The sequence below is a fragment of the Lepisosteus platostomus genome, chromosome 26 (assembly GCF_059453375.1).
Source record: "Lepisosteus platostomus isolate fLepPlt1 chromosome 26, fLepPlt1.hap1, whole genome shotgun sequence".
NCBI classification, from domain to species: domain Eukaryota; kingdom Metazoa; phylum Chordata; class Actinopteri; order Semionotiformes; family Lepisosteidae; genus Lepisosteus; species Lepisosteus platostomus.
Window position 1 is genome coordinate 5300415 of NC_142636.1, and position 27418 is coordinate 5327832.

The 27418-nt window shown below is 46.7% G+C and overlaps 1 protein-coding gene and 1 pseudogene across 8 annotated transcripts in view; one reads left to right on the top strand and one right to left on the bottom strand.

Moving 5' to 3' along the window:
* LOC148639771 (fish-egg lectin pseudogene) overlaps positions 1-4434 on the top strand; it is a 61473-nt pseudogene extending 57039 nt beyond the window's left edge. Inside the window, exons 2-4 of the transcript XR_015930732.1 lie at positions 3436-3670; positions 3863-4205; positions 4293-4434. The product of XR_015930732.1 is annotated as a fish-egg lectin pseudogene (transcript). The remainder of the gene's footprint in view (positions 1-3435; positions 3671-3862; positions 4206-4292) is intronic.
* A 9615-nt stretch (positions 4435-14049) lies between these two features.
* On the bottom strand, positions 14050-23974 carry LOC148639776 (uncharacterized). 7 transcript variants are annotated; one of them, XM_088621469.1, is made up of 19 exons: positions 23363-23808; positions 22275-22417; positions 21790-21924; positions 21415-21577; positions 21092-21190; positions 20801-20928; positions 20351-20497; positions 19850-19942; positions 19436-19558; positions 19199-19324; positions 18717-18839; positions 18213-18361; positions 17938-18058; positions 17077-17265; positions 16685-16834; positions 16358-16429; positions 15870-16034; positions 15363-15428; positions 14050-14276 (listed from the first exon to the last, which is right to left on the bottom strand). In XM_088621469.1, exons 1-18 carry the CDS (start codon positions 23451-23453, stop codon positions 15378-15380), a joined length of 2268 nt encoding a protein of 755 aa, XP_088477595.1. In that variant the 5' UTR covers positions 23454-23808; the 3' UTR covers positions 14050-14276; positions 15363-15377. The 7 variants fall into 7 exon arrangements, with proteins under 7 accessions (XP_088477595.1, XP_088477594.1, XP_088477596.1 ...); XM_088621468.1 differs by having other exon boundaries at positions 15938-16034; positions 23363-23789; XM_088621470.1 differs by lacking the exon at positions 15363-15428 and having other exon boundaries at positions 15938-16034; positions 23363-23803.
* Between the last annotated feature and the right edge of the window lie 3444 nt (positions 23975-27418).

Below are 27418 nucleotides of genomic sequence, written 5' to 3' on the forward strand. Positions count from 1 at the left end.
TCCATCACTTTGCCTACTTTCCCCCAGTTTGTTAAGTGCCCGACCAGAGAACAGAAAACACTGGACTTATTTTATGCCAACGCTAAGGATGCATATAGTTCCACAGCCCTTCCCCCCCTTGGCAGATCAGATCACAACCTTGTCTTGCTTACACCACTATACACGCCTATTGTCCAGCGCCAACCTCGGGCATTAGGACTGTGAGGAGATGGTCTTAGGAGGCTATGGAGGATCTATGTGGTGGCCTGGAGGCTACCAACTGGGATGTGCTGTGCGAACCACATGGGAACGACATAGACAACATGATGGACTGTGTCACTGACTACATTAACTTCTGCGTACACAACACCATCCCCACCAAAGACGTACACTGCTTTTCCAATAACAAACCCGGGATCACCAGCGACCTGAAGGCTCTTCTGAATGATAAGAAGAGAGCCTTTAGGAGGGGGGATAAGGAAGAGGTGTACAGAGGGAGCTAAAGCAGAAGTTTAGAGAGAACAAGGACGCCTACAGGAGGAAGGTAGAGGACAAGCTGTAAAGGAATAGGGTGAGGGACGTATGGAGGAGCATGTGAGAGATCATTGGCTTCAAACAGGCTGGGGGTGCAACGGAGGGGAACCTGGAGATGCCCAACAAGTTGAACCAGTTTTTAACAGGTTTGATTCAGGGTCCTCTGTGGCTCAACACCCATCCCCTCACAGCCACACGCTCCCTAAGCCTTCACAGCTGCGACTGCCCAACACCTCCTCCATCCCCCACAATCATGGCCGCCTACAGCTACAACCCCCGACAGCTACTCACCCCCCCCATCCCCCACAGCTGCCACTCTCCAACACCTCCGCCATTAACACCTGCAGCACCTACAGCGCTATGAGCACCATCCCCCAGGCCAGGCTGACCATCACGGCGGACCAGGTGAAGAAGGAGCTGAAGAGGCTTCACCAGGGTAAGGCCACAGGTCCAGATGACGTCTGTCCCAGAGTTTTGAGGGCTTGTGCGGATCAGCTGAGTGGAGTGCTCCAGCGACTGTTCAACCTGAGACTGCGCTTGGAGAGAGTCCCTGTGCTCTGGAAGACATCATGCCTGGTCCCGGTACCAAAGAAAGGGTGCCCCTCTGTCCTCAATGACTACAGACCAGTAGAGCTGACTTCTCATGTCATGAAGGCACTGGAGAGGCTGGTCTTATCCCACCTGAGATCTCTAGTTAGTTTATCACTGGACACCCTACAGTTCGCCTACCAGCCCAGTTTTGGTGTGGAGGTTGCAATCATCTACATGCTGCTAAGGGCCTACTCACACCTGGACAAGGCTGGCAGCACTGTAAGGATTATGTTTTTTGACTCCAGTGCCTTCAATACTATCCAACCCTTACTTCTAAGGAGGAAGCTGGAGGAGATACAAGTCGGTGCCTCCATGATCTTGTGGATCACTGACTATCTGACAGGCAGACCACAGTCTGTGAGACTTCAGAACTGTGTGTCTGAACAGGTAGTAAGTAACACAGGGGCTCCTCAGAAACAGTTCTTTCTCCGTTCCGCTTCACCCTCTATACTTTGGACTTTAAATACAACTCAGAGTCATGCCACCTGCAGAAGTTTCAGATGTGCTGCAATTGTGCAATTGTGGGGTAGGCATCCTCTCATGAGGCACCAATAAATGTAGGGGTTTTGTGCATTTACTGGGACAATTATTAATTGTAGCATTAAGTCACAAAATGAGTCTTTGATGGCTATTATAAGACCGACCCAGAGGGATACTCAGCAACACACACACGGATACTAATACACCACAATACATTTATTAATACATAAAATGTGCATATAAACATAACAGATCTTATTGTGAGGGTTAGCAGAATACAAAAGGTATATATTCAGTCATGAAGAGTTACAAACCAAGAGGGACATACGTTCAGTATATCATTCATTTAGACCGTTTCGTAAATGAACTTGGATTACAACTTCTACACTAGATACTCAAAAGAAAGTACATCACTCATAGGAATTAAATTGATATAATCTCAGGTTGAGGTAACAATTGAATTCTCGAGCTGTAATGCAGAATGTTGAATACTCATCCAATCTGTGTGGATTCAGATCTCCCGCAGACACAAACAGCTGCAGGCTTGTTGCTGTGTCCAATCGGCTCGGTGCCAGGCAGTGCTGGTTCAGCGAGAGAAAGATTTCTGGGAGAGATTTCTGCTGCGGTGTGCTGCTGATGCTCTCTGAAGACCGGATAGTTAGTGTTGGCTGAAACTAGCAGAGTTTGTCCACAGGAGAAAAGTGACTGTGGGTCCAAGCAGGTCACACTCTTTAGACAGGAAGAAGACCGGTTCGTTCCTGATGTAGCGCAAGTCCTGAATCCACAGATTCAGCTGTCCACAGTTCCGACCGTAGTTCACTTGTTGAAGTGAAGTTCTGACTCTCGGACACACTGGCCGTTACGTGGTGGTCCGAGCTGAGTCTGAGGATGTCCAGGAGCAGCTGAGTCTGAGAATGTCCGGGAGGCGCCCCAAGGAAGCCCTGCGCTACAGGAGGTCATTCTTGCCTTCTGCCATAAGACTGTACAACGCATCCACTGTGTGTCTGGGCAGAGGCAACATTGACAGGGACCAGTTTCTGGACTGAAAAGTAAACTGATACAGCTATAACAATAAAGTATCAATCTATCTACTTCCTTTGAATGTCCACACTTTCTCCAACTGCAATTTTTTAATCATTGACATAACTTTTTACATCCATGTAAACTACTTTGAAAAGCCAGGATGCCTTTCTAAATTGGTAGCAAACTGGTCCCTGTCTTGGAATTTTATCAAAGACGAGCCAGGAGAGGTGTTCTCATTCACTCAGTAAGGCATTTATTCATATTGCGCAATAGGGAAAAACAGCAACCACCAGTCTGTGCAGCAAGTGAGAGCTGATTTTCAAAGTAAAATAGGAAAGGTCCCTTATTTTATACACTTAGCTGATGCAACACCTCAACGTGTTTACTTCATTATGGTAGGTTAGTAAAACAAAGACAGGCGAGACAGTAATTTTCCAGTCCTTATAGGTCTTAGGCTTAGGACAGAGAAGACAGCTACGTGCAGTTACGCATCGCCTTTTTGCTGGGACAGAGATCAACATATTCTTAGAACATCCCATGGCCTTGACTCGCTGGGTACAATCACACTTTGTTCTAAGAATGTTAAGAGTGTTAAATCCACAACATGGATGTTTGTGTGCTCTTGAAGTTTTGCAAACTTTTGATTCTGTGTATGGAGCTCTGTTCACTTGTGGCTGTTGCTGATTCATTAATGCCCTATTGGCTTGTTTCTTCTGTTCTTGTATATTGACTTAGTCCCTCAGTGTTGGATGCTCATGGTCCTATGTTTCCAACAGCCCAGGCTGCTTCCACGTGATCATTGACCCAGTGGTGTCCTCTCCTCCCCAGTGTCTGTGGCTGAAGCCCTGCAGTGTCGGGCTGTGCCTGGCAGTCTGAAGCAGGTAGATGCTGGTGTGTGGAGTTGACAATGCAGACAACCTGGTCAGCTACCAGGGCAACAGCTGGGTCTCTCTGGCCATGAAGGGGAAACATGTGAGTGTGGGGCCAGCAGGGCTCTGGAGTGTGAGTCTCGCAAGCCTTGTGTTCAAGTGGCTTGGAGGAAGGTGGATCCGAGTGCAACCAGGTGAGGCTACAGCTCATCTAGAGAGGCTGGAAATGGTAGCTTTCAGATTTCTCCATGAATCCACCAGGCTCTGCCAGGCCACCTGTCAATGCGTTTTCTGGCTGAAGGCAGCCATTTCACTCTGTCGTAACTGAGGAATGAGCACTGCACTGCCCCCTGCTGAGAACAGCTGTTTCTTGCTCTCCTCTGCAGGCTCCCTCATCCAGATTGATGCTGGTGGAGACAAGTTCGTGGTTGGTGTCAATGCTGCCAATTCCATCTTCTGCCTGAACAGCGGGCCTGTGCTGCAGTATGCTGGCCAGGGCAACATCCCCTGGATTCCTGTTGTGGGCTCCCTCAAGTACTATTCCTGTGGGCCTTTTGGCTGCTGGGGAGTGAACAGGTTGGACCAGATCTTTGTCAAGCTGGATGTGAGTGGGGATTCCTGCAAAGGCTCTGACAGGTGGTACCCCATTCAGGGCTCCCTGTCCCTGGTGGAGGTGGGCTCAGATGGCAGTGTGTATGGGGTGAACAGGAATGGAGTGGTCTTCAAGAGGTGAGCTGGGGGAGGGGATAACGCATGTGGGTGCATGAATGACTGTCCTAATTCTAGGCTGCTCTAACCCTGTGCCTTTTCCTGCAGGCTTGGTATTGATGCCTGTAACCCCTTTGGCAAGAGGTGGTGGGCTCTAAGGGCAGTTGGTGTGGCCAGGCATGTGTCCTATGACCGAGGGATCCTCTGGGTTGTGTGCAAAGATGGACGAGTCCAGAGGTGCCAGGTCTGAGCAGCCTGTGTGGTCTGGTCCTGAGTGGAAAGTGACAGACATGACTGGGCTGCATGAAGGATTCAGAGTGGAATGAGGCACTAATGCTTGTCTTGGTTTTTCTCTGTGCTGCAATAAAAATGCCTGAAAAACCCTGTTCTTCTGTGGTGTCTAAATCTGTGACTTCAGATAGTTTAATGATCTTAAAACCAGTCTTCCTGATTTAATGAGTAAGACTACCTGGGATGTCACAGTAAGTATTCTTATCCAGACCTGTAAGCCCTCTAATCACAGGGTCCTTTGCCTATAATAAGCTAATTAAACATCTAGTCTCTTTCCACAGTAGCTTAGTCCCTGTTTTGGGCGTGAATGGATTAGCTAAAATGACCCCATGTTTCTTGGGGAGCGTCACTGATTGGTCTTTTCCAGTGGCCCTAAACAGGGATGTGAGTTGAGGCTCCAGTGTAATGTTTGTTCCCATAATGTGTTGGCACAAAGCACTTGGTCTTAACTTTCTATTACATCCCTAACCATGTTGACTGGGTGCTTTCAGTGTTGTTCGGTTTTTGTTTTTACAACTGAGTTCACCTTCATGGTTGAATCATTTGAGGTTTAGCTCAAGTTCAGGTGTAATACTTCATTGCTGTAACTAGTTGAGTGGGATGGGGCTTGGTGAACTTGTACAACTTTAAAATACAGTCCATGCCATATGAATACCTACAACACATACTGCAAAAATAACACCTAGTATTAGTACTTTACTGAGTTGCCAATACATGTGTTGGTGAACTTCTACCGCTGCACTATCGAGAGCGTCCTCGCCAACGGGATCACCGTGTGGTATGGCAACACCTCTTCGCGAGAAAGAAAGGCACTGCAGAGAATGGTCAATATGGCCCAGAAGGTCATCGGCTGCGGTCTCACCGAGATTAAACAGCTCTATGAGGACTGCTGCCGTGGTAGAATTCTGGCCATCACAGAGGACAGTCACCACCCAGGGCATGAGCTCTTCACCCCACTGCCCTCAGGCAAGAGATATAAGAGCATACGGACACTTACCACTAGATTCTTCAATAGCTTCTATCCACAAGCAGTGAGACTGGCGAACACATTTAGCCATCCCCCTCGGACCACACCCACACCATCACCATCTACCTCATTGTAATTTATTTATTGTACTTCTCCAGTCATTGTTTACACGTCTGTATTGTTTACATTCAAACTGCCTGCATGTTTACTTGCACATTGTCTATTGTTTGTTTGTACATTGTCTTGATGCACTGTTTGCACTTTTTGTTTTTTTACACTTGTTTTACAATCGAGAGACTTTCTGTAAGTAAGAATTCCATTGTACCAGTACCGGTTACATATGGCAATAATGTTCGAGTTCAAGTTGTGTGTGTATATTTGTAATCATGTGACCCAGTATTGCATACAGTCCACTCAACTGTGACTTTTTTTTCAGGTGGTTGTTTACATTTTTATTTTCTTACTTGTGATCAGTGTTTTTCCATTTATCTTTCATAATGTCATTCTAAACTTTAAAAGTAGGCTGAGTATGTAACAATTGCTGATACAATGTCATTGAGATTTGTTTTTGCAAAAGATCATTACCAACTGCAACAAGATGGTTACATACAGTACTTTTGACCACACTTTGTGCACAGAAGTGACTCCTGTTTCCATACAGGAAGGTGAAGGTCATACAGTAGAGTTGTTGTTGCCCTTTAGGATTTTCAATACTTAAATTGAGCCCCTGAATAGTGCAGGACAATCACTTGAACCTGAGGATGTATCTGGTCACTCTTCACAGTTTGGGCTGGACAGACAGCAAATTTGAAATGAAGCATTACTAGTGGTACAGTTTTGATATAGCATCTCCTGATTTAATTGTTACACTTAACTATATATCCTAACATTATTTGCTTTATAATTTTTTCCCACATTATCCCTCATCTCGTTATAGTCCTACCCGTCTGTGCTCAGCTTTCTGACCACTAGGTGGCACTGCTGCTTGGCTGACTGGCCTCTGGATAGACTTCTCTTGGATCTTCAAAAAAGTTTTGATATTTTTAATGAGAAACATATGAAAAACAGACAATAGATTAAAAATCCTCAAATTTGCTGCTGCCTTTTTAACAGTTTTCTTAAGTCAAAATTTGTGACAGCTATAATCACACAATTAATGGTTGTATAAAACTATCAGGGATATTTAACAAAGCTCTATGTTTTAGATACAGTATATTGAGAAAAAGGGCCCCAGATCTCATGGAATGGCTCCAGATTGCTTGTGCTATAGAAGCAGTTTTGTTCAGCCACAATTATTCCAAACGCCAGTGCTGATGGTTAATGTGAACATTGTCTCTGAACAACCAGAGAGTGCTAATTCAGGGTCTGGGGTATATTCTTCCCAAATACCTTTGACTACCACTGAAATATTTCTACCCAAAGTTTATATAACTTGGGGCAGAGCCTTCAGAAGATCTGCACCTGTTACATAAAGGAGAAACAGATATATCTTCAATTTAATTTGAGATTTTAGTCAAATTAGTTTTAAAATAATGCAGTCGACCTACGATCTTCTATTGCAATATCTGGTGTCTAACATTATCAGAGCACCAGTGGATATTGTTCTAACCCTCGTTAGTTCCTGACATCAGGTGTCCTTCAGGTGTTTAACAGACAGCTCTGTGTGCCTAGAAAAGCAGGAAACAAACTTTGATATTAGTTGTCTAGAGAAGTGAGGTCATTGCACAAGATTGTAAAACAGATCAACTCTTGTAAATTGATCATAGAACAGCTCAGATTTTCAATTTGAGAACATCTTGCTGAACAACGTGTCTGACCTGTAAATAAAAAAGCATGTTTGTGAGAGGTCAACACTGTGGGATATTCTGCCTGAACCTCAGCAGTGAGTTAGTAAAGTCTCTGTTGATCCCATTTGAGAGCTGGTCCACTGTTCTACAGGACTGATGTCAGGAGAAAAGGTCTTGTCTCATCCCAGCAGCTCCCCAAATAAGCTCACAAATATAGACTTGACTGTGGCTTTGAACTGCATATAGAACTAATGGTGGCTTACAATGAGCTGAACAGCTGTACAAGTCACTGAAAGGAAATATCTTGGGTAAATAATACTACAATATTTATTTTTTAATTAAATATTTTGCTTTCTTGTTCCGTGTTAACAGACAACAATATGTGAAAATGTTACTGCAGCAGAAAAAAAATGCAGATCAGGGGGAATTTCAAGCTTTTCAAGAATGATGAACAGCGATGGCGCTTTGTGGCTAAGAAGAGTGGCAAATCTCTGTGTCCTTTGCGAGAAGACTCTTACTGAAAGAGTGCAATGTGAAAAGCTTTTGCATGTGTAAAGTATAGAAAGTGCCTGTATATGTTGACTTTCTCTTTTGCAATACTTTAAATGGGATTATTATATGGTATTTTAGCCTCTAAAATAACTTGACCAACAGTATATACAGTATATATCCAACGATGTATATGTGCATGTACAAGACTCTTTTCAAACACATTGTGCAAAATAATTGACTGTTATTGATACTCTCCATGGTTACACAAACAAAAGGTGGTGTCAGAGGTTATATCAGTCTGAATGGAAAGAGCCTCTCTGGAGTATGTATCAGTAAGACACTGAGTTCAAGCAGCAACCAGGTAAGACTACAGCAGATATGTATCATTCAGCAGCTGAGCATAAAGCATGTTAGATGAGTGAGACCTGCAGGAAAAGGAAACCTGTTTGCAAGAGGGAATTATTTTCCTTCCTACAAAAAGGCGCCCTGGAAGACATACTATTCTATACAGTTGTTGAACACATTCCATTCTGAAGCACAGGCGAGCTGTGTATTGGGCAAAGTGTAGTTTAGTTTCTGCCATAAACCCTCAGATGGAGGAGGTGGATAGAAATGCCCAAGTTACAACACCCAGCTCTTCTTGGGAGCCTTGTTGACTAACTCCTGAGTAACAGGGCTCTATGCAGCCGATGTTTGAAAAAAATGCTCCTTTGCTACTTGTTATGATCCCTGCTTCCCTGTTGCGTAGACCACACTGAATTAGGCAACCTACCGGATCACTCATTCACCACCATCTCATTATACACTGAAGCACAGTCTTCCCTGACCTCCTCGCTCGGTGTCCATGTGAGCTTTATTATTGCTTTTCGCTTGTTCTCGTTTACACCTCTTCAGCTTGGAACTGCTTGTCTCTGTTGGACCTGTTGGCGCTCACCCTGCGGTCTGTGTTGGTCCTAATGCCCCAGAATAGTGACAGAGACGCTATACTGTAAAAAGGTGCCGTCCTTCGGATGAGACGTAAAAGTGAGATCCTGACACTCTGTGGTCATTAAAAATCCCAGGGTGTTTCTCGAAAAGAGTAGGGGTGTTACCCCTGTGTCCTGGCCAAATTTCCCCCTGGGCTTTACCCATCATGGGCTCCTAATATTCCCCCTCTCAGAACTGGCTTCATCACTCTGTTCTCCTCCCCACTGAGAGCTGGTGCGTGGGGAGGACTGGTGCATCATCCAGGTGGAGCTGCACACTGGTGGTGGTGGTGGAAGGGATCCCCATTACCTGTAAAGCACTTTGAGTGCAGAAATATATATTAATTTATAAGTGTAAGCAATTATTATTATTATTATAGGCTAGGCTGAAGTAGTACTGTTGGTCTTCAGTCGGGATATGAATCCTGAGATATGGGGTGAGAGACTGTTCCATAATATGGGGGTCCTGTAACTAAAGGCTTTACAGCCAACTGTTATTTTATTAATTCATGGAATATGAAGACGACTTGCATTCTGTAAACTAAGCAGGCGAAGAGAGAACCATACTGTCACGGAACCTATACGTGGAATAGGAGGATCCTTATTCGTGACCGGAATCCCACAGGACGCAGAGTAGCAAAGGGACGATCCAAAAGACAAAATCCAAAGCCTGGGTCGATAAGGGAGGCAGAGGGTCCAGTAACGAGAGATATTCAAAAACAACTCAAAAGACAAAATCCAGAAGCAGAAGATTGATAACAGGAGATCAGTCAAAAGGTTTGGAAACACACACTGGAGAATACTAAGAAAGACTTCGCAATAGTGAGCATGGGAAGGTGTGCGAAGGGGGTTTAAATACTGAAAGGAAAGGAATGTGATTGGATGATTGATAATGGAGTGAGAATTTGAGGAATCCGATGCATGTGAGAATGTGCTGGGTTCAATCAGGGATGAGATTGTGAAGCAGAGGTTCCGGGAATGTAACGTCGTTTGCGAGGGAGAGTGTGGGGCGTGACACATACTGGTCCCAGCACTGATCCCTGTGGTACCCCAAATTGAACTGGTGACATTGACGCAGCAGTACAATTATTAGACATTTGAACATAATGAAAATGCTGAGTTAAATATGAAGTAAACCACTTAAGGATGGTTCCACATAAGCCAACCTCAGATTCAAGCCTGTGTATCAAAAGTTTGAGACAGGCCTGTAGTTGTTAAGAACTTGTGGGTCCAAATTTGGCTTCTTAAGGAGCAGTCTAACAACTGCTACCTTAAATTGATCAGGTACAACTCCTGATCAAGGGACGTGTTCATCATACTAATTATAGGTCCTGCCAGTACTTCGAAGGAATCTTTGACTAGCTGAGTGAGGATGCGATCTACCGGGTGGTCTGTACACTAAAAGAATGTATGTAGATGATTCGGGAGCTATTTTAAGGAGCATTGCTTCAAATGTGTGAAAGTCATTGATAGTTTTTAATTCAATTCTCAGAGACTCACTGAAGATGACTGCTAGGCCACCTCCATGCCCTGAGCAACAACCTTTCTACAAAAACGTTTCGCCATTAGGTGAGACTTCAACTACAGGAATAGTGTCAGTGGGTCTAAGCCAGGTTTCTGTTAGTAGGCACAGGTCAGAGATGGTGTCAAGCACCATATCATTAACCAGAACTGATTTGTTGCCTAGTGAGTGAACATTTAACAGTGAGCATTTTTTGGTAGTTTCATGTTTTAACTCAGTGGTTCTCAAACTTTTTGGACCAAGTACCACCCCTAATCCAACCAAAGCATCCAAGTACCACCTACAAGTCATCATCTCATAGGAACCCCAGAAATTCACACATACACACTCACACATACATATAATAAATATTATAATATTTGATATAGCGCCTTTAAAGCTGGCTTCTCAAAGTGTTTTACAGGAAAAAAAAAACATTAACAACAACTAATAAAAAAGCACCATTTCAGAGAGGGGTGAGAGGGGTGAGCCTGTTTAGTTGAGCAAAGCAGATGTGAATTAATTTTTCGAGCCTTGATACAATTCACAACAGAGTCTAACAGATATTAAATCGTCAGGCATTTTCTTGACGGCAAAGGTCTCGCGGTGGATGTTGTAATGCGTACATTAATTTCTGGAGCAACCTCTCTAATTCTAGCACCGTCTGTACAAACTCAGACCCATTTTATCCAGTCGAGGCCATTCTCTTCGATAAATTCATTCAGAAGCTGAAACATGTGCTCTCCTGTAGTTCCGGTTTACAGAACAGAAAGTCTTCATGGGACATACCCTCAAACTCGTATCTAACGTAAATGAGCAAATTGGCCAAATCGACTTCAGACTCATCTAATTGCAGTGAAAAACATCTGCTCATCTTAACGCACTCTGTCAGTGTACTTTTGATATAATCCTTCATTTAAATAATTCTATGAATGACTGTGTCTTTCAGGGGGAGGGGGGCAGCAGGTCGAGCTGTTTAGCAGCTTTTTCTCTACACATAATACGTGTCAGCTCTTTTGCCAACGGTAAATAAAGTTCTTCAAAAATAGTGTAGCTTACCTGCTTTAGCAATCCGCAAGCTTGCATTTTTTCAGCGTTTCCGTTTTTATTTCCGTATTTATTTAAAGTTTTTATTTCATGTGCATGGGAGCGAAAAACAGAGACGCTCGGTGTATTTTTCTCAAATTAGAACAGTTCTTAAATATTTTTCTGTTATCACGCTTTCGTGTGCTCACAAGATTATCCTGCGTTCGTAGCACGTATTTCTATGCATTCCTGTGTTTAAAACGTTGACATTGTTCCAGAATCACGCACATTCTCCTTTCTCCCTATTTGCTGGAGATACAGTAGCTTTTTTAAAATACAATTGATCACTTGCATCCGTAGCACGCATTCCTATAGAGTGGTATAGAATTACAGAGTATCTCTTGTGTCCACTGAAGTATTAGCGCGCACTGTATCGTAGTAACTAGCCTGCATATTCGACACGTATTAAAATACAAAATAGAAAACACGTCCCGATTTTTCAGCGCACACGACACAGTTCCAGGGTCATTTGCCGTACCACCTGGCGGTACTCCAGTTTGAGAACCACTGTTTTAACTGATTTAGGTTTACCAGTGGAATGGAGATTAAATTGTCAACACAGGAGCCCCTAAAGGAACGTCTGAATTCTAATCTAGGTCTAGTGATAGTTGCAATACTCTGTCTATTCACACTCATAGCTGGTTCTGGATAGTAATGTGATTGATGGGATGCCGTGTGGTAGAGAACCTGGGTCGGTACAGGAGGTGAACTAGAGCTGGGAGTACAGACAGCACACGATTTAAGATCACATGGCTGAGGCCTGGTTGGTGCTCTTAGTAGTCAAGCAAGCAGCTTCTCTGCTATATTTTGGGATAGAATTAATGATCCCCTCTGGTTAAGGTGGAGACCGTCCCATTTATAAAAGCCATTCCCAAAAAATGTCCCAATTATTAATAAAGGTTATTCTATTGTATGCAACCAGTGATTTAGGGAGTATAGCCTACTATAGGGTATGTCCCCTCTGTATAGGATTGGTAAGGGACCAGACACAACTAAATTCCGAAATTTTTCTTTGTGCTCTTTTGCACATAGAAATGAAGCTGCTCTTATACCCCTCGGATTGTTGGTACTTTATATCATTTGTTCCAGTGTGAACAACCAAGGTGGAGACTTCATTGCTGGAAAATGTGTCTAGTTTCGCCTCAATGTCAGAAACTCAGGCCCCAGGGAGGCATTTTACAGGCTCCCAACCCAGGGCTCGCGTGTGGTTGCTGCTGGTGCCGGTGCTGACCTGGAGACAGCTGGGCCAGGAGGGACTGCAGCCACTTCTGAAATGACTGAGTGTTCTGACTGAGCTGAATCTATCCATCCCTCAACCTGGTTAATATCTAATAGTGTGCTAATGCGCCCCTCCAAAATGGGAATTCTGTCCTACAACTCTACTATAACTAAACATTTCTGGCATTTAAAATTATCAACACAGTGAAGACGTGAGCTGGATATGGCTTCACACTCATGACAAGTCAATGTACTGCTCACAGGTCAGCAGCAACACTCACTAGGTACCACAGAACTCTCTTTTACCAACTTCTTGTACTGGAATACAATCCACCTCTGCTAACTGGCAGAAAGGGGAAATGAAAGACGCAAGGAAGTCCTGCACTTCATGAACAGAAGCGACAATTCATTTCTCCTGAGATCTGCACTCTGTACATAGTCTTCTAGTGAATACAAACCACCCATAAGTTAAGAGGCTTGAACTCCTTCCTGCTCAGACAGTCATGTTCACACAGTAATAACTCGATCTGCCCAGGAGAAACAACACTAGAACAATCCGATCTGTGTGACCGAGCCTCAGCACATCCCTGCCTAGTCCAGTAAACAGCTATGACTCTTGAATCCGCAGTGGAAAAAGAAGCTCAGAAGGTCAGATTTTTTCTTCGCTTCGTACTTGAGCTCTTTAAGTCAGTAAAATTGGAACGCGCTCCTGACTGCCGAATGTTACGTCACAATCCTGCTGCCACTATGTGACACATGCGCATAATCAGTGATTACAATCATTAATATTATTAATTGATTGAAAGTTATTATACAACTTAGTATTCTTCCTGCTCTCCCCACAAGCAAATGGTTCTCTTATTTCCAGTGTCAGTTGGAAAGTGTGTGAAGACACAGAGCAGCGCTTCTTCTTTATGACATGACCTCAGACGTGCATCTCCCCACGATCACTTCAGACTGCGGCTTCCTCCCACTTTCCACAGACCTGCTGCTTTGTCTTTCACGCTACACCATCACCATGGCTTTTCCTGATCATAAAAATCTCCAACCAAACCAAACCAAGACAATTCATGTTCATTTGCTGCACCGATTGTATGAAAGAATGATCTAGATTTGCAACAGGCAGATCTGTCTGCTATACAGTGCATTATAATGTTCCTGCTTCATTCCCTCACACACAGACCTCGTGCTCTCAACAATCTGTAAAAGCACATCACACTTTCAGAGCAGCTCGACTCCCAGCACACTGCAGCAGGGCCGCGGTGTGAGAAATCCCTGTGGGCCAGGAGAGCCAGAGACCTGCCGCTGTGCCACAGGAGGTCAGCGGACTGATGGGTGGACAGACTCGCCGGTTTGGGCTGAAGCTGAATCACCTGAGCTCTCCTGCGCCCCTCTGTCTCTCTCCTGCACTTCACTGCTCTGTATTCTGTACTTCTGTGTGAAACAGCTTGTTTCCAGCTTCTCCTGTCTGAACACTTGCAGACTGAAGACAGAAAAGCGCTTCATACACTTCAGTGTTGGTTCAGCACCATTCATACATTCTGGAATGAAAACCAGCTTCTGTACACGTTGTGTAATTTATTTAAACACAAAGTTGTGTGTGGAAGAGAGAGAGAGGTGTGCTGTCTGGTCCAGAATGAGCTGGGGCGCCCAGGTGTCTCTGCAGTGGCTGGGGAGGGGCGCCCCGACTCCAGAGTGCTGCTCAGGGCCGGGTGAAGAGCCCCATGGCTTCAGCAGCCCTCTCCCGCACCTGCGGCTCTGGGTCCTGCAGCAGGATCCTCAGGGCTGCGGGAGGAAAGAGACGAGGCTGTTACTCGGGGTCCTGCAGCCCTGCTCAGCTCCTGACACACAGCTGCAGTGCTGATCCAGCTCTTGCCCAGCAGGTGTGAGTTAGGAGACACTGTGAAGAGCAGCAGGTCTGGACCTCATGCAGTGGGGTTAAAGAAGGAGTGTGAGATCCTTTCTGTGTGACATCTGTGTTCTCTTCAATTTCAGAAGGAACAGTAGTCAAAAATGTCAAACTATGAAGCTGGAAGAAACGGCCACACTGTAATTCACAGACCGCACAAGTCTCTAAAAAGAATAAAATAAAGCAGAGCTACTACAGATGTGCAATTCCACAAAAACCTGCTAAACAGGCCAACTATACATTTTTCATCTCCATGCTCTGAACTTCTCAAAACTTTGTACACTGGGTATCTATGGTGTGAGAGGCTACAGCCAGAATTTCTGGTTAAACAGACTCTAAAATACTAAAATACTAAATACTAACCCACTGAAGCTAAGCAGGTGTGAGCCTGGCCAGTAACTGGATGGGAGACCTCCTGGGAAAAACTAAGGTTGCTGCTGGAAGAGGTGTTAGTGGGGCCAGCAGGGGGCGCTCACCCTGTGGTCCATGTAGGTCCTAATGCCCCAGTATAGTGACGGGGACACTATACTGTAAACAGGTGCCGTCCTTAAGATGAGACGTCAAACCGAGCTCCTGACTCTCTGTGGTCATAAAAAAACCAGGGTGTTTCTCGAAAAGAGTAGGGGTGTAACCCCAGCGTCCTGGCCAAATTTACCATTGGCCCTTACCAATCGTGGCCTCCTAATAATCCCCATCTATGAATTGGCTTTATCACCCTGCTCTCCTCCCCGCTGATAGCTGATGTGTGGTGAGCGTTCTGGCGCACTATGGCTGCCGTCGCATCATCCAGGTGGGACTGCACATTGGTGGTAGTGTAGGGGATCCCCATTACCTGTAAAGCGCTTTCAGTGGAGTGTCCAGAAAAGTGCTATATAAGTGTAAGCAATTATTATTATTAATTATTATATACTGTACAAGAACAACGGGTCAACATACTGGACACAAAACACAAGCATCGTTACCTCGCTGAGCTCTTCTCAGAGCGAAACAAGAGCAGAGTCTCCTCTGCAGCTGCTGCACTTGGAGGCCTGAAACACAGAGGGGTTGAACAGCAGAGCTCCTGCACACACAGCACCACACAGGATACTGCACCAGCGCACACTGCCAACACTCTGAATGGAGAGCAGCTCATGGAAATGTGTTTCCTGGTGACATTGGTAAGTCTGATTAACCTGCCTCATTACTGACAGAAAAATGCATTTCAAACACTAGACAGACGAGACTGAAAGTGGTGCCCAGTGTCCTGCTGCCGAAATGAGACTACTTTACTGTAGCTAGACATACTAGAGCCTTCTTACTAGAGGCATTTTACTAGTGTGACATATCAGAGCCTGAGTCCTTTGAGAAAACCCCAGTGATCAAACACCTTGAGACTCAAACCTGTTTCAAGGGAAACCTACAGAGTAGCGTTTTAATGCTTGAATTCCCATCCCGGCAATACCCTCATCACTAACCACAGCACAACTCACTTTTACCAGTGGAGCATCATCTCTACACTGAGCCTCAATCACTCTTCTCATTGTCACTGAGCTCTTACCAATGAAGATGGCAGCACTTTCCCGAACCCAGGCCCTTCTGCTCTGTGCACCCTGGAGTGCAAGCCTCTGGGCCAGGCTGAACTGCCCACTCGTTATCTGGACACAGGGAATATTGCAGGGCAGTGTGAGACAGCACGCTACTACTGTACAGGAGCCCCCATGTGAGAGACAGCCCTCCATTATACATAAACACCTCTAATCCATCTAATGAGAGTGTATGAACTCATCAGCACTACTGTGATTATAATCTGGATATAAACTGCTACTCACTGTAATTAGTGCTCAGTGTAAGTCTGGTTTAGCACAAATATATTTCCTAAATCTGACACAAGTCTTTGTGTGTTTGTGTCCCAAAAGCAGGGTGTGTTCCCCTCTCTCACCAGCAGCCCAGAAGCCAGCCCCAGGAGAACCTCACTCACCAGGATCCTGCACATCTCCTTCATGGACAGCACACATTCCAGGGTGAAGTGCTGTAGGACTGTCCAGCAGGCCTGGGGAAATCCACATTGTCAAAACCAGTTTATCTTGAAACAGAGCCCAAATTAAACAGAAACTACACAACTGTCACAAAATAGAAGCCAGCCCTGAAACCCTTTGACACATCCTTGATAGTAACCCTCTGAATGTTTAGATTTCCAGGCTACAAGTTCACTGGATAGGTGACAGATATCAATATCAAAGAAGGACGCGAGAAGACCCATAGTCCCACAGGCTCAGCCCAGCCAGCGGCAGCTCTGTGTCTTTACCTGGATGACCTCTGGGCTGGGGTCAGTCAGGTTCAGCAGCACGCTGACCAGGGAGCTGTGGACCTCTTTGTTGAGCCGGGCTTTCTCTGAGCCCAGCTTGACCAGCTGCCCCAGCAGAACCACTGTGACTCTGCGGACCTCCGGGCTCTCCTGTAACACAGACACAGGACAAGAGGGAAACTTTACACACAGACACGCACAAACTGTCACCACTTATTTTCTCCTCTCAGGGCTGGAGTCTGAGCCCACTGTCACTGTAGCTCAGTGGCTCAAAGAACAAACACTGTAATCATGGATATCCAATTGATTACAATTACAAACGTTATATTTAAATTTAATAGACAAAAACAAATGACACAATATTTGAATAAAGAACATCCTAAAAAACTTACACTTTCCAAGCAGGGCCTGGCTCTACAGTACACAAAGGGCACCAGTGCTTTGGCTTGACTCTTGTCCCCGATGGACAGGACAGTGATCAAGCCCAGTAGAGCCCGCAGAACAACTGGCTCAGCTGGGGTCTCCTGCTCTGTCAGGGCTGAGCTCTGAGCTACCAGCTGCTCCTCTGTGTGTCTGTGGATCTGAAGACAGGAGGACACCAGTCGGCCTTCATTCCCAGTACTGCTGGGACAAGGGTTACACTGAGGGAGGGTCATGCTGGTCGCTGCTGGTCAGCAGAAGGGACAGCTAAAATTGACGTGCTAGCCAGCCACATCTGAAGATAATTGTCCACCATGCCTGACTCAGGTGGTTCAAGCTACACAAGCCCTTGGTCTGGCAGCGCTCAGTAACTCGGTCCTCAAGTCTCAAGCTTCTCCCTGTCTTCCGACTTTGCTCCTCGGATACTGGCCCCTAGCTTCACCCTGCCTTTGTTGTCTAGATTACCCTCTTGTGCTTGTGTGCTGTGTCTGTCTGTTTACAGACTGTGCTTATTACCATCAGCTCTGAGTTTGGAGTTTGCTGTGTGCTGAGCCTCTGTGTTCACCCAGCTTTGATCTGGCCTGTTCTGGACGTGGCTTTGGGCTGCTGGTCTGCACCACGCTTTTCTGTGCTCACCAGCCTGTCCCTGTGCTGCAAACAGGGAGCTGTTTGCTCACACAGCCGCTTGCCTGTTTGCTGGTGTCTCTCTGCCTGCTCTTGGGCAGTGACATATTACAGGGAGACAGTACCTCCGTGCTGTAGCTGTCAGCTGTCTGACTATCTGTCCTCTGCTCAGTTAGAAACACCAGCAGATGGGCTCTATAGTCACTTACATCCAGTTCTGGATCATCCACCTTCATGTCCCTCATCAGGCCGAGATGATCAGCCAGGTCCTTCACGGTCTCCGAGACCACCTGGCTGGTACTGAGGACCTGCCACACCTCCGAGAGTGAGCTGTAAAATACACCCCCAGCTGTCAGTGCAGGGCTCTGCATTCAAACTCATTCTCAGAGCTAAAATACACAAACACTGACGCCACAACACAGTGCTGTTGTTGTGATGCTTTAATCATTGCAAAGAGCTTCTCACTGTTAGAATTGTGCTCTACCTCTCAGAGGGAGATGTGAGGGTCACTAGGGACTGGATGGTCTGTCTGAGGTCCTGTGCAGCCAGATATAATATCCCCTCCCTCAAACTCTCTTTCAAGCTGTCATCCAGAGTGTAACTACTGCCGAAGAATTGCAGCAGGTCAAGAGCCTACAGGGAACAAGAACAGCAGGTCAATCTCAGACAGATCACATGAGCTCTGTTACACTGACTGTTGAAGTTGTCCACTACTGCCCCTTTGTTGCAGTTCTCAGTGCTGTCTTCAGAGACAGGACAAAGGATCATGTCGCTAGGTGTGAACAAAGGAGTCATTTTTCTAAATACTTCTGGAGCAGTGTTTCCACAAAGCTAAAAACACAACTGTATTGATCAATAGCAAAACAGTTTCCCGTCCAATCACTTCTCAAAAACTATCTGTTCTCCGATTCACAGTGACAGGATACAGCTTGTCCAGAGCATCCGTGTAGGAAAACAGCAGACAGGCGGCTTCGTCAGACACACTGACCATCATTGTCGCCAGGAGCTTGGCCTTGGCAGGGAAGCTGGGAGCTCCGGAGGGACTGGCGCTGCGCACTGCCTGTGCCATCATGCCCACACTGCGGCACAGGCTCAGTCTGACACTGGGCTCCTGCAGGGGGAAACACAGCAGCTCACTCACTGACAGCCCAAACGCCACCTCACCTCCACCAGCCCTGGGCTGTGATGGACACTCACAGCCTGGACAGCCTCGGACACTGTATCCCTGTGTCCTCCTCCCCAGAACAATCCAATCAGGTTGAAGTATAATTAACAATGTCTACCCAGACACTGCAGGAAAGTAGCAGAACAAATAAGGAAGAACTTTTGCCTGAGAGTTGTTACGAATACCTCCCTGCGTTAGAGAAGCACATTACAGAATGTAGCAGTGGTTGAATACACTCTTCAGACAGGAGCTGTGAGGTTCACTCTGTCAGGTCTCTTGTTCTTAAAGGAGGACATGTTGCCTACCTTAGTGGTGACATGGTGTCTCAGTCTCTCCATAAAGTCAGTGTCCATTCTCTGCAGTAGATCCTCTGCAGGTGCTTTAAGTGCAACTTGCCCATAGCACAGAATCAGGGCACAGGTGAAATCACTCTGCAGTAACAAGCATGACAATCCAGATCAAGGTGCTGAAACTTGTAGGTAGAAGCTGACATTAAGAGCAGCTTCTGTTTGTCTGTCAGGACTCTGATGCAGTACACCTACCCTAGAGCCCTGCTCATTGCAGGGGAAGGCTGGGTCAGTCAGCTGGGTCTCCAGTCTCTTCAGCACAGACAGCACCACATCCAGGTGCACACTGGCACACAGCCCCATCAGCACTGCCAGATCCTGGGACACCAGACAGGCATCAGAGCACTCTTACAACACCCACAAGGGCATCATGCACACTCTCTCATGGACTGCTGTTCTAATGCCATGATAAAATGAGCCGAGTCATCAATATCCGTTCAACTGAATGAATAAGGGCTTCAGCAGTCAGATACACGGCACTTCTGTGTTGCCATGAGCTGTGGAGAGGGGTAGATCACAGCACTGAGCTGCTGTCATTGATGAGGCTCCTGAGGGCTTCACTACTGTAACGTCTCTCTGTGCAGGTGAGCGGGCTGCTGTCCCCATTACCTGGGCGTGGACCATGGTCAGCAGCTGCTCCAGCTGGGATTCCAGCACTGGTCTGGCCTTCGGCACTGCTGCCCCCACAAGCACACTCAGACTCTGAAAGAAGAGCACGTTGGAGTCAATCTGGAGAGGCACTGCTGCTTCATCAAGAGGCCTCACTCTCTCAGTGTATGCAATAACACGTTAGCATTAGGATTTTGGTAGTTTGATCACACACAAAAATCTGACAGAGCAGGATAACGCCTCCCCTGGACTCTACCCCTGGCAGATCCATCTTGTTCACACCCTTCCACAATCACATGGGGCACCACAGACCATAATCCTCTTCTGCACTGGGCCTCACCAGCACATCACTGGAGCTTGTGGACAAAGGGACACTGGGAAAGTGCTACTAGTGATTGTTTGGATCTACAATTTAAGGAATCAAAATCCATTTTCTAAAAGAAACGGACCTCGCAATCCACAACCTGTACACCTAAAGGCCCATCTCGGTCACAGCCCTACCTTGTTGATTCTGGAGTAGCTGATGTCCAGCTCAGCTGCATACAGTGGCTGGAAGGCCTGTAAAACTGCTGGCAGCTCACTCTGAAGCTTCTCCTCAGGGAGCAGGCAGCACATAGCTGCCAGGGCCAAGACAATGGCTTCCGTCACCTTCAGACAAAACACAAACACCATCATCCTCAAGGAAAGGATTCAGTCACAGTAAAGCAAACTTGTCTAAAACCACAGACAGTTAGAACAGCTTTGAGCAATGAATAAAACCTGCTTCATAAGTGCACCCTATTCAACTTTGCTTACTGTGATCTGAACCCTGGACCCTGATACCCTTCCCTAATACCTGCATGGACACATCTTTTCTTGGCATTCAAGTCCATTCTTTCCTCCAGAACATCTGAGAATTCAGGATGATTAATAAGATGTCAAATAACCTACACTGGATTAAAGATCCCATACCTTTGGCTCAGAAGATGGCAGCCATCTGTGCACTACATCAAAACTTATGATGACCTGGCTTGAACAGTCCTGAACACACTGCCCGGGACCCTGGAATTTTGCCCAGCTCTCATACAGGCCTTCCAATGCTGACAACACAAGAGAGGAACAGCCTGCTACACTCTTCAGCTACATCAAAGCAGTCCTGTAGTTCAGTGGGAAGCGGTCTGAACAGGCCTTGTCAGTGGATTGCCAGTGGAACCAAGCATTGATAACAACTGTCCCCCTAAATGAGACAGCTTGCACACTTACCAAAAGCCATCATTGCCTTCATTTTATCAGTCACAGCAAGGGGAAGAACAGGCACCAGCAGGTCCAGAAGTCTCACTATATCCCTTGCTATGTCACGACCTTCAAAGAAAACACATTTCACACTGGGTAGGGACCAAGGCTCATGATAACACTAGAGACTCAGAAGCGGCATGAGTAACAAACACTGAGCCTTCATAATAAGCTCATGTATCAGGGCTTGAATGGACAGATACGAGCAGTATCATGAAGTTTGAAATACAGCACAGTAAAAAATCTGGAATATATCTGTGCAGATCACACCCCATTAGCAGCACAGAACTTACTGCAGTTGCGGGAGATATCTCCTACAGCATTCAGCAGCGTGTGGTGAGGGAGCACTCCGGGCTGGAAGAAGGACAGCACCATATCCATGGTACTGTCGTAGTGGTCTCTCACCACACAAACGACAATGTTGCTGGCTGGCTGTTGCCAGTCAGGCAGCCATTTCTGAAACAACAGTAAAAAGAGATCAGAGCGTCTTGGGAGTCGATAGTATTGGAGTTGAAGCTGCAGCTTGGATCAAGCCAATGAGCACACAAGTTAACATACAATGATTTGCTTCCATTAGATGCATCATGTGTGCTACAGGCAAGGAAACAGACCACAGCACTACAGCAAGACAACAGTTCGATAGGCAGGAATAAAAGGGGTTTACATACCGGTGACATCGTCATCTCATTCAAGGCCATCGAGACGGTGCTCTTGGCCAAGGACTCATCCAGATGCTGCGCAGATGTTTTGCGCAGCAGCTTCTCCACTGCCTGGAGGACAGCAGAGCGATGGGCAGTTGTCACCTAGAGCAGGGAAGAACCAAAGCCAGGGGTGAGACTGCTGCTCTCATCACAGCACCAAGAGTGTCTGTTCAAAGGCTTCTCCTTCAGGGCCAGTCAGCCTGGCCAACGGGCACTGAGGGTGAAACAGCAGAACCACCCCAGCTCACCACACGAGGGAGTGGAAACACACAGAGAAACCCCAGGCTTCCACTCAAGCACATCTGTCAAGATGACAACACGTTAGGGCTTATCTTTTGACTTCTAGTTGTAAGAAACAGCAGAGACAGTATCTTGGAGCACACTGGGCTCCTGATTAGAGTGCGTTTGCAACGAGTATGTCAGGAGGTGTGCAGGGAGCTCCTTCATGTTACCTGGGGGCTCTCGAGGAATCCCAGGATGACTGGCAGTGTCCCCTTGGTGTTCCTCTGCAGGAGGGAGAGCAGCTCTTCTATCAGGAGCTTCCCAGATTCCTCATCAGAGCTGCTCATTCCCTCCAGAACAGCCAGGACCTCATCTACAGCAGACACACAGACAGGGGAAACACTGGTGTCGCCGCAGCACAGACTTCTAGGGAGAAAACTCTTAAACTGACCTGTTGTCTGAGGGACCTATAACCCTACTGACACGTGTCTGAGAATTAGAAAGATCAAAATGATTTTTGATCCACAGCCCGTAAAGGCTGGGACTCTTTCACCCCGGACAGTTTTCCAGTAGAGAGGAATACAGATCTGCTCTAAGGGCAGGAGGCTTCAGAGTGCAGGGTTTTGTTTTCATGGTCCTGAATAACAGCTGCAGCCACTGGGACTTCTGAACCCTGAAGAGCCCACAAAGAGAGCTGCTCTCTGGGTCACATCAGTCCTGTTAGCAGCTGCTCCTCCGCAAACAGAGGATCTCAGTGTTGAAGAAGAATCAGGCAGCAGCTCTGCTCCCAGGTGGAGAACCTCCTTCTGCTGCTCTAAGGGGATTAGAGCCTCTAATTCAGCGTCTCTCACACCCAGTCAAAAGGACTTGGACAGATCTTCATCAATAGATTTGCTTTTCCCAAATTTACAATTAAATGTAAATGAAAGAATAATTGCAGTACATCACTCAGACACAGCTCATTTCATAACCACTGTGAGTTACTCATTTTAAACACTTTCAATAGTTTCATACCTTACATGGATGTTAGTCTTCATAAAAATACTCTCATACTAAATTATTTTATTTTATATCTTATTATTTTAGCTTAAATCTTCTGTTTATTTTTGCTCAAATCATCATTAGTTGAAAAGATGAGGAGACTGCTGTTGCTTTCCCTGCCTCGAGCTGAGGAGACCTACAGGGTGACAGCGAAGAGCCCCTCAGGTCAGTCAGAGCTGAGCCCAGGGATGGAGTCCCAGTGGAAAGGGAAGCCAGGAGTCAGTGTGTGGGGGGACTGGCTTCAGGGGGCACTGGTCTAGATCCAGCTGTGTCATACCTGGCCCGGGGCACTGGCAGCCTGTGCGCTGCACACAGGAGGAGAGCCACTTCACCCTGCTGGGCTCACAGCTGCACTCCTTCGGGCTCATCTTGGACCTGTCAGTCAGCCAGTAGAACAGCACAGTGAAGCAGGGAGCTGGGCGGCGCTTCTCACACACTGGGAGTCAAGGTACTGCTGACAGGCCAGTGCAGACCCACTAGACACCACAGAACTCTCTCTAACCAGCTGGTCCTACTGGAATACAACCCAACAGGCTGAAGGGCAGACAGGGGATATTGAGAACACAAGCAAATTCTTCACATCAGTGAAAGCAGAGACAGGAACAGAAGCAGCAATGAATTCCTGTTCAGATCTGCACTCTGGGATTTAATAAAACTCCAGCAGGTTAAGAGCTTTTAACCCCCTCTTACTGAACACCGTGTTAACACAATAACCGCTCGATCTGCCCAGGAGAAACAAGAACAATCGGATCCGCGATACGGAGCCTCGGCAGGTCCCTACCTCGTCCGTAAACCACCAGGATCTTCAGTGAAAAGACAGAGAATATTGACAAGCCGTGTCGAGCTGAAATGTTTTCTTCGCTACGAGCATCAGCGCTGAGCGACTCAGCAGCACCGGAGCGCTTTCCCGGACCGCAATTGTTGCGTCACAATCCCGATGTGTCGACGCCACGCTCACGTTTAATAAGTCATTATAATCACTATATTTAATTATAAAATTACAATTTTATATGCTTTCTGATTTTTCCCAACTCTACAAACAGAAGCACTAATTGTCTGATTTCCAAAGTGTCAGCCGGAAAGTTTCAGAAAACACGGAGCGGAGCGTCTTGCTCACGATATGACGTCAGACACCCCTTCCTCCCTCCATCCAGACTCGCCTCTCCCTCCTCTCTCACACGACTCGCTCATCAGGGCTTCTACTGTCACTCCAGTCTCCTGCCAGACCTCTCCCAGACACAGCCTGCTCATTAGTCCTCCTGTGACCCAGACTCGCCCTGCAGATCTGCTCTCCGGCTCCTCCTCATGGTCACTCCGCTCGCTCACGCACAGACCTTGTGCTCTAACCAGTCCGCAACGACACATCTGGTCTTGAAGCAGCTCGTCTTGCAGCGCCCTGCAGCAGCGCCACGGTGTGTGAAGCCCTGCGGCCGGGAGCAGCAGAGACCCGTCGCTGGGCCGCAGGAGGTCCGAGACTGACGGTCCTGCAGACCCGCTGGTTCTCATAGCGGCGGAGCGGGGCTGCAGGTCTGCCCTCGGCTCTTCTCCGCAGTGACAGGAGGCAGAGAGAGCCGCGCCTCAGGAGCCCCACACGCCTCCACAGGGATCAGCCGCAGGGAGACGATCGCTCCTCCGACACACAGCCGCTCACAAATAACGGCTGCGCTCCTCTCGCGCCCTCAGCGGAGCGGGCAGCCGCGAGCCGGAGCCGGAGGGGCGGAGACGCCGAGCGCGCGGACCTGCGACTCAGCCAATCAGAAGCCGCGATCTGCAGGGGGCGGGGCCTGAATGAAGAACAAGAATACAGTAGGAATATGTTAGATTATTAATATAATAATAAAACAGATGGATATGAAAATACTTGTCAGATACACCATGAGCTGGAGCCATTTCTGTGTGAAACAGCTTGTTTCCTGTCTTCATGACAACTTGTCCACGACGTGAAATGAAAAAGAACTGAAGTTGAAATGGTTTTTTCCTCATTTGACTATAAACCCAAATGGCTGGAGGTTTAACAGCAGGATATGCAACATGTGTTTCTTCCAAGTGGTCATTTTCCTTCTGCTTCTAAAACCAACTGAACTCTGAGAATTTTTCTTTTCAGTACATTCATTTCACCAGAAGAGTAGTATCAAAAAGCAGCTGCACATAAAATAAGCACTTCTGTCAGATCTCGTCAGTTTCATCTACTGCTGAACAGGCAAAGTAAGCTTTCCTGCAGGCAGTCACTTTCAAGATTCAAGATGTTTTATTGGCCATATACAACAAGTGTGTTGGAATGCCTACTCATTCAGCTGTACCCAGTAACAGTGGAGGAAAAAGAAATAACAAACAGACATGGACAGTACATTTAGACAATAGACATTATAACACACCCAAGACAGGACATAGTGCAAACAGTGCAGTACCTTAAAGTGCAGGTGCTAATTTGAGCTGTTTATGATGCGGAGTGCCCTGGGGAAAAAAATGTTTTTGAATGTATTGGTCAGTGTTCTGACACTGCGATACCTCCTACCAGAACCCAGGGGTGAAACCAGATCGTGGCCAGTTTAGGTCCCAGTTTCTGTGAGACACCCCCAGACTGTCCTGATCTGAGTCTCCTGTGGGACGGGTGGTGACTCGACTTTTGCAGCAGAGCAGCTGTGTGCTGGGCTGATTCCTTACCTTGGTCTCGGTCTGGCTCAGAGCCCTCAAGCCCAGAACAGACACACTGATGGTCACACGCAGCTGGAGATCCGCAAACACTATCAGACCGATATCCAGTCCCTGCAAAAGCATCTGGAGACAAAGCGAAGGAGACCGTGAGTGAAGCTGAGGCCAGCCTCACACTGTGAGCTGCAGGTGAGGCTCTCCAGGCCTGCTTCTGGGGAGCCCTGCTGTAGCTCAGCCCCAGTCCTGCTCCTGGATACCCAGGTGAGGTTTCCAGGGGTCTTCGAAGCAGCAGCTCCTGAAGAGCTGGAAGAAGCTGTAAAACTGGTCCAATTAAGCCAATAATGAGCTAATTGAGGTCACTGAAAGTCCAGCTGGACTGAAATCCTGCAGACACACAGGAGTGGGGACCCTGGTCACAGGTTTTCATTCCTGCTGAGCTCTTAGTGTATCGATGGAGCCGTTTGCTGAGCTGATCAGCTGAGACTCCAAGTTAGCTCTTCGATCGAACATCTACAGCCCTTTAAGCACCTGAAAAGGGGAGTAAAACACCAAACGGAAGAACAAAGACAGACAGAGAGAAGCAGCGAAAGGGAGGTGGATTTTGTCCTGATCAGTTTTGGGGACCAGATTCTGGCTGAGAAACTTGATCGTTTGTTATATCAATGTTGTAAGAGAGCTTGCAGTTCCGTTATTTTAGGAAACTCTGATTATGGAAACATCTGTCCATTTTCACTTCATCCAAATTAGGGTCACAGGGAGCTTGAACCTGTCCCAGCAAGCAAGACGCTTGTCAGGATACACCCTGGACAGGACACTAGTCCACTGCAGGGCAGACTCACACAAACACAAACACAGACACGCACACTGGTGGTAGATGTCAGGAGGAACAAGGTCAAACCTACTCCTGTCTACATCCATGGGAGTGGCGTGGAGATGGTGGACTCGTACAAGTACCTGGGACGATAGACTGGAATGGTCTAAAAACATCCAGGCCCTCTATAAGAAGGGCCAGAGCCGACTTTACTTCTTGAGGAGGCTCAGGTCCTTCAATGTACCGTTTTTTGTGCAATATATGCCAGGTACCCGTGCAATACATTTATATTAATATCTATATTTACATCTATAATTATATTCATATATGTGTTCATATATGTTTTATATGATTTGTCTGGGTCCTGTTCTGTTCTAGTTTGTTCTTTGTGTGTCCGCACTGTGAGTAACTCTTTTAGTGCACCTTCACTGTACTGATTGTATTGTACGTATTGTATTATTATTATTGTATCATTCGTTACACTGTGGCTGTGTAAAGCTGCTGTTGCACTGCAATTTCCCTCATGGGATCAATAAAGTATCTATCAATCACACGCTCAAACACACTCACAGACACACACACAAACACACTCACAGACACACACAAACACAGACACGGACACACACACACTCAAACACACACTCACAGACACGCACGCACACGCTCAAACACACAATCACAGACACACAGACTCTCACACACACACTCACAGACACACAGAGACACGCACACACTCAAACATGTCACAGAGAATATTCCCAGAAGCCAGTTACCCTACCTGTACATTTTAGGACTGTGGGGGGGTGGGGGGTGGGAATGGAGCACCTTGAGGAAACCCACACAAACACCGGGAGAACATGCAAACTCCAC

Excerpts from the sequence above, each read along its gene's own strand:
- LOC148639776 (XM_088621466.1), bottom strand. The coding sequence starts at position 23,453 with ATGAGCCCGAAGGAGTGCAGCTGTGAGCCCAGCAGGGTGAAGTGGCTC. Across the intron at positions 18,840-19,198 it reads GACACCATGTCACCACTAAG|GAGCCCAGTGTCAGACTGAG; the intron begins GTAGGCAACATG and ends TTCCCCCTGCAG. Across the intron at positions 16,835-17,076 it reads CCAGGCCCTGCTTGGAAAGT|GAGAGCCCGGAGGTCCGCAG; the intron begins GTAAGTTTTTTA and ends TCTGTGTTACAG.